General features: G+C 44.8%; 1 protein-coding gene across 1 annotated transcript in view; it reads left to right on the forward strand.

Annotated features, from left to right (window-relative positions):
- The first annotated feature begins 12203 nt into the window (after positions 1-12203).
- The window catches only part of LOC126235400 (protein enabled homolog), a 123551-nt gene continuing 122477 nt past the window's right edge, over positions 12204-13277 (forward strand). Inside the window, exon 1 of the mRNA XM_049944122.1 lies at positions 12204-12326. Within this exon, the coding sequence (XP_049800079.1) occupies positions 12204-12326 (123 nt within the window). The remainder of the gene's footprint in view (positions 12327-13277) is intronic.

Consider the following 13277-nt stretch of genomic DNA (forward strand, 5'->3'; position numbering starts at 1 on the left):
AGACGAGGGCTAATAGAAATCCTTCGGTAACAGAAGAAATATTGAATTTAATTGATGAAAGGAGAAAATATAAAAATGCAGTAAATGAAGCAGGCAAAACGGAATACAAACGTCTCAAAAATGATATCGACAGGAAGTGCAAAATGGCTAAGCAGGGATGGCTAGAGGACAAATGTAAGGATGTAGAGGCTTGTCTCACTAGGGGTAAGATAGATACTGCCTACAGGAAAATTAAAGAGACCTTTGGAGAGAAGAGAACCACTTGTATGAATATCAAGAGCTAAGATGGCAACCCAGTTCTAAGCAAAGAAGGGAAGGCAGAAAGGTGGAAGCAGTATATAGAGGGTTTATACAAGGGCGATGTACTTGAGGACAATATTATGGAAATGGAAGAGGATGTAGATGAAATGGGAGATACAATACTGCGTGAAGAGTTTGACAGAGCACTGAAAGACCTGAGTCGAAACAAGGTCCCGGGAGTAGACAACATTCCATTAGAACTACTGATAGCCTTGGGAGAGCCAGTCATGACAAAACTCTACCATCTGGTGAGCAAGATGTATGAGACAGGCGAAATACCCACAGACTTCAAGAAGAATATTATAATTCCAATCCCAAAGAAAGCAGGTGTTGACAGATGTGAAAATTACCGAACTATCAGTTTAATAAGTCACAGCTGCAAAATACTAACGCGAATTCTTTACAGACGAGTGGAAAAACTGGTAGAAGCGGACCTCGGGGAAGATCAGTTTGGATTCCGTAGAAATGTTGGAACACGTGAGGCAATACAAACCTTACGACTTATCTTAGAAGAAAGATTAAGAAAAGGCAAACCTACGTTTCTAGCATTTGTAGACTTAGAGAAAGCTTTTGACAACGTTAACTGGAACACTCTCTTTCAAATTCTGAAGGTGGCAGGGGTAAAATACAAGGAGCGAAAGGCTATTTACAATTTGTACAGAAACCAGATGGCAGTTATAAGAGTCGAGGGCATGAAAGGGAAGCAGTGGTTGGGAAAGGAGTGAGACAGGGTTGTAGCCTCTCCCCGATGTTATTCAATCTGTATACTGAGCAAGCAGTAAAGGAAACAAAAGAAAATTTTGGAGTAGGTATTAAAATCCATGGAGAAGAAATAAAAACTTTGAGGTTCGCTGATGACATTGTAATTCTGTCAGAGACAGCAAAGGACTTGGAAGAGCAGTTGAACGGAATGGACAGTGTCTTGAAAGGGGGATATAAGATGAACATCAACAAAAACAAAACGAGGATAATGGAATGTAGTCAAATTAAATCGGGTGATGCTGAGGGGATTAGATTAGGAAATGAGACACTTAAAGTAGTAAAGGAGTTTTGCTATTTAGGGAGTAAAATAACTGATGATGGTCGAAGTAGAGAGGATATAAAATGTAGACTGGCAATGGCAAGGAAATCGTTTCTGAAGAAGAGAAATTTGTTAACATCTAGTATAGATTTAAGTGTCAGGAAGTCGTTTCTGAAAGTATTTGTATGGAGTGTAGCCATGTATGGAAGTGAAACATGGACGATAACCAGTTTGGACAAGAAGAGAATAGAAGCTTTCGAAATGTGGTGCTACAGAAGAATGCTGAAGATAAGGTGGGTAGATCACGTAACTAATGAGGAGGTATTGAATAGGATTGGGGAGAAGAGAAGTTTGTGGCACAACTTGACTAGAAGAAGAGATCGGTTGGTAGGACATGTTTTGAGGCATCAAGGGATCACAAATTTAGCATTGGAGGGCAGCGTGGGGGAAAAAATCGTAGAGGGAGACCAAGAGATCAATACACTAAGCAGATTCAGAAGGATGTAGATTGCAGTAGGTACTGGGAGAACGAGAAGCTTGCACAGGATAGAGTAGCATGGAGAGCTGCATCAAACCAGTCTCAGGACTGAAGACCACAACAACATTTCTTTCCATTACTTGTCATTCCGATTGAAACGGATCATAGTTCTTTGTGAACGGGTTCGCGTTGCGTGTCCATGTTAACCGGAACGCCCGTACATACTACTGCCATCCTTGATCATTCTGACTGCTTGAAACCCCTGTCATACAGTTACAACTCAGTAAACTGATTTATTTCTTCTCTGCTCGGTTTGAAATTCGATGTTGTATAAGGAGGTACATCTTCATATTTTGTAAACGTAGTGGCGTTTGAATAAGCAAGCTATTAACTAATCTGGTGTCGATATGCCTGTTTTCTTCCAAATTATCGTTTTGTTTCGTAGCCAAGTGTTTATGTAAGCTTCCGCTCTGCAACAGGACATAAAATGATTCCATCCCCTGTTTAACTGCAGCTCCACCCACAAATATCTAGCATATCCCACTACGATAGGAATATTTTTGAGTAAGTATTCGCACAGCAGACTGATGTTAAATGTAGCATTCCAGCCAGCAAACGTTGCAAATTAACTGACATCAAACGTTCAGTGAAAATCTCTTTTTCTGTGTTCAGAAGTCAGTTTTTGCATTTTAGTAAGGTTCAGTGTCGTTCATATTATACAGACTGCTTAAACATGTGTACGGCAGCGAGGATCGTCTATAAGGCGGTCTTCATTACACCAAGGGTTCCATAACTCGTTAGTTACACTTGCTCCCCTCGTCGTTCTAAGTAATCATTTCCTTCTGAGACTCATAAGTGTTTCCCGTTGCGCTTGAGCGGGTTAACTGTTTCCCCTGCGTTAATTGTAGTCAGATGCTTATTCACTAGGGTGTTTCGAAAAATGGCTGTAATCAGTTACACGTAATTCATATCTTTGTTTTTTGAGTAGCTAATGTAAGAGACAACTGTAATTAGCTCTGAATGCGATGATTTCGTCCCGTTAAGCATAACTTCTGTTAGAAAGTTCTGAATCTAATTTCACCTATAGATCGATAGTGGGTAAGCTCGTATTTTGTTCACTAATCGAATGTGCGGATCTGTATCTACTGTCTTCCGGAAATCAAAAAACACGGCATCCACCTATGCGCTGGTATGTACTAAGTTTCGGATCTAGGACAGGCCGTGGTGGCCGAGCGGTTCTAGGTGCTTCAGTCCGGAACCACGCGGCTGCTATGGTCGCAGGTTAGAATCCTGCCTCGGGCATGGATGTGTGTGATGTCCTTAGGTTAGTTAGGTTTAAGTAGTTCTAAGTCAAGGGGACTGATGACCTCAGATGTTAAGTCCCATAGTGCTTAGAGCCATCTGAACCATTTAAACCGGATATAGGAAACGAACACAGCGAGCTATCTTTCGTAAGCTCTCTATTTGCGGAGTCCACTTTGATTTTTATACAGAAGATTTTCATTCTCCGAACTCTACATTCCGCGTGATCATAAAACATATTCGATAATTTTACAGCAGATTGACGTCAGCTTTGTAACCCTATGAGAACCCGTGCGTGTCCGACGAAAGTTTCAAAAAATGGCTCTGAGCACTATGGGACTTACGTCTGAGGTCATCAGTTCCCTAGAACTTAGAATTACTTAAGCCTAAGTAACCTAAGGACATCACACACATCCATGCACGAGGCAGGATTCGAACCTACGACCGTAGCGGTCTCGCGGTTCCAGACTGTAGCGCCTAGAACCGCTTGGCCACTCCGGCCGGCGACGAAAGTTTTTTCCAAACTGGAGTGACCTGTGCTTTTACTCAATCGCTTAATGTTCTTTCGTGCTTCGGCGATCTGTGATAAAGTGCTGCAAGAATGGGAGTGAATTCTGTTTGTTGTGATCGGGACGTGGCACACGTAGAAAGAACAAGCCCCCAAGTATGAAAATAACACTGTACACTTTATTACGAATAGCACAAACAAACACTGTAATCGCGACTAGGGCAGCCAATGAGTTGGTCGTTGAAAAACTCAAAATAAACTTCTGAAAGTAGTATGCTTTTCTAAAGCCTGACAGTTTTGTTAATAGATGACACTTCCAAATTAGGTGTCCTTGATAAAGCATAATAACTGTGCGTCGTAGTCTAATGTCTAAGTGCAGACAGGCCACGAGCTTGTCTGCCATTCTCGGTAAAATGGTCTATATAGTTCGGTATCAAGTCCAAAGTTTGATGTCTTCAGAGACCATGGTCAGTGATGCAAAAGCTCGGGCTAAGAACTGTTGGTAGCTCAAGAGGGCTGTGCAGGCCAATACGCAGAACAAGTCTGAGGCCGCAGTCGTCAAAAGAGACCATCGTCGATGAGGCGAAGCCTGATCAACTGGCTGCTGTAGACCACGGCGCAGGCGAAGTCGTCCTGCGTCGGCGGTTGGAACTTCGTCCAGGGTCAGTAGATGGACTGTTTCTTGGATTCGCTATTGAATCTGTCGTGTTGGGTGGCTAGCTGCGGCCACGCGTTGGCGTAAATTCTATAGCAATAGAGGAATACGGCAAAGCCAACTTGTAGGCACGTGACCTGGCGGACATAAGTTATTCCACGACAGTCGCGCCTCTCAGTGGCGATGAAAATGTCTCCTCTTGGCGATGTGGGCACCGCTAGTTGCAGCTACAGCTGTCATAGTTTACCGTGACAACAACCTGTTTTTGTTGTTGTCCGGGACTCTTGTGACTGTGCGGCTGGTCCCGGCGGAGGTTCGAGTCCTCACTCGGGCATGGGGGTGTGCGTTTGTCCTTAGGATGATTTAGGTTAAGTAGTGTGTAAGCTTAGGGACTGATGACCTTAGCAGTAAGTCCCATAAGATTTCACACACATTTGAACTTTTTTTTTTGACTGTTTGGTTCTCAGTGATGCGGCATCTGGAGGCCCGCGTTGTTGCTTTGCCATTTGGACTCTTGCATTCGTTCCTTGACGACGCTGCGCTTATCAGCCGATCGTTTCCAAATGCTTGGCTGGCATGATCACTTTATCTCACTCCCTGCGATTTCTGGTTGTGGAGCTACCTGAAGGACAGAGTTAAACAGGGGAACATTCACACATATGCTGATATAAAGTGCAGCATATCAAGAGAGGCAACCAGCATACCTATGGACATGCATCGTTCTGCTGTGCAGAATGCAATCCTGCGCTTTCAGCCTCTTCTGGACACTGTTGGGCGCTATACTGAGCCCCTTTTGTATCAATGGATCGATGTACGGTAGCAGTACATTAAAAATATTTCAGTTGAATTGAATCTGGATCATTTCTCTTCCCCACGTCCTTGGAGTTAATGCTGCCAAGTTTGGGACTCGTATGGTAAATAATTACCATACATATTTGCTTATTCAACTTAATCTGTATGTATGCGATGGTTAAAATATTTTATCTGCCCAATTGTTTTTCTTTAACTACTATCTTAATTCTCAATGAATATGGCATTGAATTGGAGTTACTAGAAGATCTTTTCATATTACATTCTGTACACTTTTTATTTAGTCCATAAATTCATTTTTGTAAATCGTCTTCTCTTGAAAAAGTAGAGTAAGATCATTAGCATATAAGAGTGATTTTAGCTTTACTGAATTGTCTAGTTGTACCCCAATTTCATCAAAACGCTTGACAATTTGCAGAAAGCTGAAACACATCGGATACGAATATAGGAGTTTATTACTTCGAACCTATTGTAAAGGAAAATACAAGAGGAATGTGTCAAAATTATCCCGTTTTTCCATCGGACAGGATGAAGGTTGAACACAGAACGCAACTGTTGATCCAGAGAAGAAGAAGAAACAGCATTCAATTGTCCAACATGTACAGTAGTTGCCTCAGTAGACAGGTGCTTACTTGGCACTAACAACGTCAATTAATTTTTAATGAACCCTGAATTAACAGAAAAGGAAAGAAAGCTGTGATGATTATTTTTGAGTGGAACCATTCGCCGGTTCTGTTGTGGCGGGTGTTCGGTTTTCCTTTGACTGTGCCTCACAGACCTCGGAAAATGACCACGACCAGTAAAATCAGGAAAGTTAGAGATTTTTTCTTTGGGAATAAACGTTCCACAGCTACGCTATTTTATTTAACGTCTTACATGACACTGAAGGTTTTCGCAACAGCTTCTTTGTATTAAATCTTCTCAGTTTTCAGACCGCGTGAAATCGGAGTTAAAGCTTGAACGATTCGAAGTTTGTCACTATATGCTTGCTAGGGAGATTACTATTTGCCCGCGGCAAATGTTGCTTCCTTTATAGTGGCGTTCAAGCTTGTCATCGGTTGCGTGACGCCACCTGGAAAACAGTCATGTCCTGACACAGAAGATGGTGATATTCTCCGAGAGCTAAAGTTATAACTTCTATTTCACGCGGTCTGAACACCGAAAAGATTTTTATGCATCTCGTCCTTTGTATTAGGTGACGGGTCGTAACCCAGTTTTCAAGCAGTCATGAATATGACCAGTGTTTACGGCAGGTCTGAACATGGTAGCTTGGCTAATGGCAGGAATGATTGCTTGGCAACGAGGGTATCACCCAGGATCTAGTAACAAGAACGTAAAATATATAAACAAAAGAAAACCTGTGGGCTTGTGAATCATCTATTTCCAAAAGAAACACATGGTTCTCCGTAAGTACCTCTGTGATTTCCGAAGACGACCGTGGGAAAACTACAAGAGGTACAGAAAATAGATTTATATTAGTAGACAGACAATCTCTCAGTTTTTACCTCACATTATATGTGCTCAAAATGAGCACTGTGTGCGACGTTGCAAATGTCAACAATATAATCAAACTCTTGCCTTATACGTCCCGACACGTAGTGGTCGATATCAGCAGATGCATTCGTTGTCCTCCCTTGCAACTATTTCAAACTAAGTGGCACTGGAGGCAGAAAACATGATGTTTGACACAAAAAGAAACCACATGGAGATTAGTCATGTGACTGTTGGGGCTGCTGAAAAAGAGGAGAGCACCCCAGACCAACGCTGAGGGAGTTCGATATTGAGGTAATCATACACGACTGAAAGAAAGTGTACTAGAGCACCATCTTGCCGGAAAATGAAGTCTCCTCTGTCTTGCAATTGTGCCATAAATCATTACTGCAGCGTGTCCAGCTATACGAAATACAGTTTTCATCGCACAGAAAAATGGTCAATAAACTTTTGAAGGGGACATGGCACCAAGACGTTAACTTTAAGTGAATGACGAATGTATTCCTGTGTCTCGTGTTGATGTAAGGTGCCACAAGCATGCACGTTATGATGATTCACCTTTCCAGAGAAAAAAAGTACTTCGTCACCATGACAAACCGTCTTCTTACAGAAACAGTGACAAGTCATTGCAAAAATCAGAACGAAGCCCATTGCCCCGCTTCTTCAGCGCATGTAAGAACTGCCGTTGGTGGCTGGGGCCACTGCTGTTTCTTATTTACATAAATGATATGCCTTCTAGTGATTCAAAAATATTTCTGTTTGCTGTTGACACCAGCTTGGTAGTGAAGGATCTTGTGTGTAATATTGAAAGAGTATCAAATAATGTAGTTCATGAAATAAGTTTGTGGCTTGTAGACAACAATTTGATGCTAAATCACAGTAAGACTCAGTTTTTACAGTTTCTAACGCACAATTCAACAAGAACCGATATTTTGATCAGACAGAATGGGCATATTATAAGCGAGACGGAACAGTTCAAGTTCCTAGGCGTTCAGATAGATAGTAAGCTGTTGTGGAAAGCCCATGTCCAGGATCTTGTTCAGAGACTAAATGCTGCTTTATTTACCATTAGAACAGTATCTGAAATAAGTGACAGTTCAATACGAAAAGCAGTCTACTTCGCATATTTTCATACGCTTATGTCGTATGGTATTATTTTTTGGGGTAATTCTTCTGATTCAAAAATGGTATTTTTGGCTCAAAAACGGGCTGTTCGAGCTATATGTGGTGTAAGTTCGAGAACCTCTTGTCGACCCCTGTTCAATAGTCTGGGAATTATGACATTGCCCTCACAGTATATATTTTCTTTAATGTCGTTTGTTGTTAGCAATATTAGCCTATTCCCAAGAGTTAGCAGCTTTCACTCAGTTAATACTAGGCAGAAATCAAATCTGTATGTGGAATGCACTTCCTTGACTCTTGTGCAGAAAGGAGTGCAGTATTCTGCTGCATCCATTTTCAATAAGCTACCACAAGAGCACAAAAATCTTAGCAGTAGCCCAAAGTCTTTTAAGTCTAAACTGAAGAGTTTCCTGATGGCTCACCCCTTCTATTCTGTCGAGGAGCTCCTGGAAGAGCTAAAAAATTAAGCAAATTCCAATGTTACATTGTTGATTTTCTTTATTTAAACTTACGACTTGTCGCCTGAATATGTTTTTTATATTTCATTTTATCTGTTTCTACTATCGTGTTATAATTTCATATATTGACTCGTTCCATGACCATGGAGATTTCTCCTTAATTTGGTCCTACGGAACAATAAAGAAATAAATAATATAAAAAAATAATGTTTTACACGCAGAACTCTGCTTAGAACGCTCTTGACGGCTGGCTGTGTTTTCTGCAGTTCTCTGCTCACATTTTTCTTCGATTCCTTGAGAGGGGCACCCGCTGCCCCTTCTCAGCTGAAGTTCGGAATGTAGTGTAACGACGTAAGTTTTGTATAAATGATTTTCTTTTGACATATGACCGTGTGCAGACTTCGTCACCTACGTCAGTTACAACACACTTCAAAATTATTTAAATTCTTTTTGAAATTGTCTCTGAATGGTTCTTGAACGAAGCTGTAAAACATCATCATTTGAGTCGTATGCGCAGAATTACGTCACTCAGTCCAATTGGTTTGCGCAAACTTTTTTCAATTTAGATGTTTTGTTTCTTCTCAGAAATTATATTAATGCAAGTTATCTGATTTAATAAATACACTCCTGGAAATGGAAAAAAGAACACATTGACACCGGTGTGTCAGACCCACCATACTTGCTCCGGACACTGCGAGAGGGCTGTACAAGCAATGATCACACGCACGGCACAGCGGACACACCAGGAACCGCGGTGTTGGCCGTCGAATGGCGCTAGCTGCGCAGCATTTGTGCACCGCCGCCGTCAGTGTCAGCCAGTTTGCCCTGGCATACGGAGCTCCATCGCAGTCTTTAACACTGGTAGCATGCCGCGACAGCGTGGACGTGAACCGTATGTGCAGTTGACGGACTTTGAGCGAGGGCGTATAGTGGGCATGCGGGAGGCCGGGTGGACGTACCGCCGAATTGCTCAACACGTGGGGCGCGAGGTCTCCACAGTACATCGATGTTGTCGCCAGTGGTCGGCGGAAGGTGCACGTGCCCGTCGACCTGGGACCGGACCGCAGCGACGCACGGATGCACGCCAAGACCGTAGGATCCTACGCAGTGCCGTAGGGGACCGCACCGCCACTTCTCAGCAAATTAGGGACACTGTTGCTCCTGGGGTATCGGCGAGGACCATTCGCAACCGTTTCCATGAAGCTGGGCTACGGTCCCGCACACCGTTAGGCCGTCTTCCGCTCACGCCCCAACATCGTGCAGCCCGCCTCCAGTGGTGTCGCGACAGGCGTGAATGGAGGGACGAATGGAGACGTGTCGTCTTCAGCGATGAGAGTCGCTTCTGCCTTGGTGCCAATGATGGTCGTATGCGTGTTTGGCGCCGTGCAGGTGAGCGCCACAATCAGGACTGCATACGACCGAGGCACACAGGGCCAACACCCGGCATCATGGTGTGGGGAGCGATCTCCTACACTGGCCGTACACCACTGGTGATCGTCGAGGGGACACTGAATAGTGCACGGTACATCCAAACCGTCATCGAACCCATCGTTCTACCATTCCTAGACCGGCAAGGGAACTTGCTGTTCCAACAGGACAATGCACGTCCGCATGTATCCCGTGCCACCCAACGTGCTCTAGAAGGTGTAAGTCAACTACCCTGGCCAGCAAGATCTCCGGATCTGTCCCCCATTGAGCATGTTTGGGACTGGATGAAGCATCGTCTCACGCGGTCTGCACGTCCAGCACGAACGCTGGTCCAACTGAGGCGCCAGGTGGAAATGGCATGGCAAGCCGTTCCACAGGACTACATCCAGCATCTCTACGATCGTCTCCATGGGAGAATAGCAGCCTGCATTGCTGCGAAAGGTGGATATACACTGTACTAGTGCCGACATTGTGCATGCTCTGTTGCCTGTGTCTATGTGCCTGTGGTTCTGTCAGTGTGATCATGTGATGTATCTGACCCCAGGAATGCGTCAATAAAGTTTCCCCTTCCTGGGACAATGAATTCACGGTGTTCTTAATTCAATTTCCAGGAGTGTATTAGAACCACATTGAATTAACTTTCAAGACTCAAACTCGCGATTAACGTTGTCAAAATTAATAATCTTGTCAAATAAATTAGTAATTCATTAACATAATTCTTCATAAATAAATTCTCGGAACACGTATTTAAACTTTAGTAGCATCCACTAGTTTATTATCTTCCTACATATAGATGTGAACCTGAGCCTTGACAAGAGAGGACTGAACATTTACAACATGATTAAACTTTCTATGACGTCTTTGTTGTACAAACATTACAAATTCTTATTTTTTCAGTTTTTAGAAGCACGACGCAACAACTCGGTTTCAGGATCTTCTGTTGTTCTTTGGCTGTCGACCCGCAACGTATAGTGGCCAGCAATTTTCTCTCTGGTCCCGGCAGTGAAGATGCTGTCTCCGTTCGTTGCGCCGCCCTCTCTGTACATGAAACATAAAAAATAAATACAAAACTTTAGATAATTCACAACCATCACAAATATTACAAAAATACATAAACAAAAACACTAAATTAAACTTAGATTCACCTGAAAACTGGGCTGACACTGGTGGATGGGTGACGCTTCAATTTCGCGTCCCACTACATTCCTTGAGGGGGGCACCCGCTGCCCCTTCAAGGCTGAAGTTCGGGACCGGCCTGTTTTCTTACACGACATAAGCAGTGTTACGTTTACTGTTGTACCTCCAATTGGTAGCTCTGTATTCTGGTACTTTTACCTGATATTTGATACGAAACCGACGCTGAACCATCACAACTGACACACATTTAGCGAATGATAACGCACGTGTCGCTCCGTTATACGCCATGTTGTGACAAGCCTGCCCCCTAGTGGTGCATTCTGAAACCACGCCACAGCGTGTATTGCGAACTGAAAATCGGAGAGATGCTCCATCCACTTTGTCATTTTTATGTACGCAGTCATCCGAAGCTTAAGAATAATTCTGTATTTTTTCGACTACGGACCCACCAACAAAATTCTTCTTCAAGAGAGTTGGAGAGTGTAGTATCATAGCTTATCGATACTGCCGGAGCCGATGTCTCGAAGGTACCTGCGGGCGCTGAGGGTAGCGCTTTGAATATCACTACCAACGAAGAATCTAAAGGCAGCCTACCAATGAAGACCGCTAGGACAGTGGTACATGCGACGGGCACCTGGTCACCAGTACTTCGAGAGTACTTCCAAGGCGCTAGTTGGTGCGATCTTAAGACCGAGCAGTCGATAGCCAGCTCTACTGGCAAAACATTCAGTATACATAGACGCACGCCCGTTGTGGGCCTCTCTGCCTATAGGTAGCTACAGCTGCCACAAGTTTTCAGTAGTGTACCCACAGGTTGAGCACGGTATATTTATTTAAAGTGCACTAATCTTTTGCTTGCCTGTCCAGATTCCTACAGTAACAGACCCTTTGGCCACTTTCCACCTATTGATAAATAAATGTCGTGTGACTAGGGCCTTCCGGCGGGTAGACCGTTTGCCGGGCGCAACTCTTTCGATTTGACGCCATCTCGGCGACTTGCTCGTCGATGGGGATGAAATGATGATGATGAGGACAACACAACACCCAGTCCCTGAGTGGAGAAAATCTCCGACCCAGCCAGGAATCGAACCTGGGCCCTTAGGATTGTCGTTCTGTCGCGCTGACCACTCAGCTACCGGGGGCGGACACTTATTTGTTATTAGCAGCGAGGACGTAACATTTGACGACGGAGAGAAATCGAAGGTTGTGTAGAAGTTTGACAGCAGTCGTTCTTCCTATGCACCATTCACGACTAGAACAGGAAAAGTGTGGCTGGGGAGGTGGTACCAGAAGTACCCTCGGCCTTCGACTGTAAAATGGCTTACAGAATAGAGATGTAGACGTAAGCCATCTGCAAGTGTTGTGCGAAAGGCTCCTATACATCCGGGTACTGAGTTAGTGGACACTGCAAGTGCCGAGAACTGGAAGCCGAGGTGGTGCACTTGTTGGGGGGCTGCAGGTGGTTCGCGGAGGCGGCTCAATGGCGGGCCTGAATGGGAGAAGAAGCGCGGCCGCCTGTGCCGCCGCCGCCGCCGCCTGTGCCGCCGCCGCCGCCGCTGCCGGCTGGGCCGCGGCTGTATCGATCTGAGAGGCCGCCGCCGCCGCCCGCCTGCTCCGCGCCGCTCTGCTCTGGTGTGCCCGCGCGGCTCAGCCCCGGGCCCTCTGCACCGTGCCACGGCCGGGCCCGGAGCCGCCGCAGGCGCTTTAACCCACTCGCACCTACTTCAAAGGCCGCCTACCGCCACCACCGCCCATTAACAATCAAAGAGGACACATGCAATACCCCGGCTAATTTGCTCATATGTTAAACACTAACCGCCTAATTTAAGACTCCTTATAGAGAATGTGCGAGGCTGACCTGCCTCATTTAAAGCCGAGGTTATACACCGAAGGGCCAAAGAAACTGGCATAGGCACGCGTATTCAAATACAGAGATACGTAACCAGGCAGAATACGGCGCTGCGGTCGGCAGCGCCTATGAGACAACAAGTGTCTGGCGCAGTTGTTACATCGGTTACTGCTGCTACAATTGCTGATTATCAAGATTTACGTGCGATCGAATGTGGTGTTATAGTCGGCTCACGACGGATGGGACACAGCACCTCCGAGGTAACGATGAAGTGGAGATTTTTGCGTACTAAAATGTAGACTTTCACGGCCGGAAATGTCATGTCCATTATGATTATCCGGGCTGTTATGCCAATGGTCGGTTGATGAATTTTGTCTCAATTCCTAACGGTTCTTCCCCGTGTGCGGGACACATCTTCAAGGGGGTCTGTAGCTCGATGGCTGGCTAGCGAGCCAGCGGGTGTATTGGACCTTCCATCGAGCTACAGACCCCCTTGAAGATGTCTCCCGCACACGGGGAAGAAACGTTGGGAATTGAGACAAAATTCATCAACCGACCACGGCATAATAGCCCGGATAATCATAATGGACATGATTTTCGCGTACGACTATTTCAAGAGTATACCGTGATCATCAGGAATTCTGTAAAACCTCAAATCTCTGACATCGCTGCGGTCGGAAAAAGAACATGCAACAACGGGACCAACGACGATTGAAGA

Source organism: Schistocerca nitens, chromosome 2, assembly GCF_023898315.1.
Source record: "Schistocerca nitens isolate TAMUIC-IGC-003100 chromosome 2, iqSchNite1.1, whole genome shotgun sequence".
In the NCBI taxonomy this organism is placed as follows: domain Eukaryota; kingdom Metazoa; phylum Arthropoda; class Insecta; order Orthoptera; family Acrididae; genus Schistocerca; species Schistocerca nitens.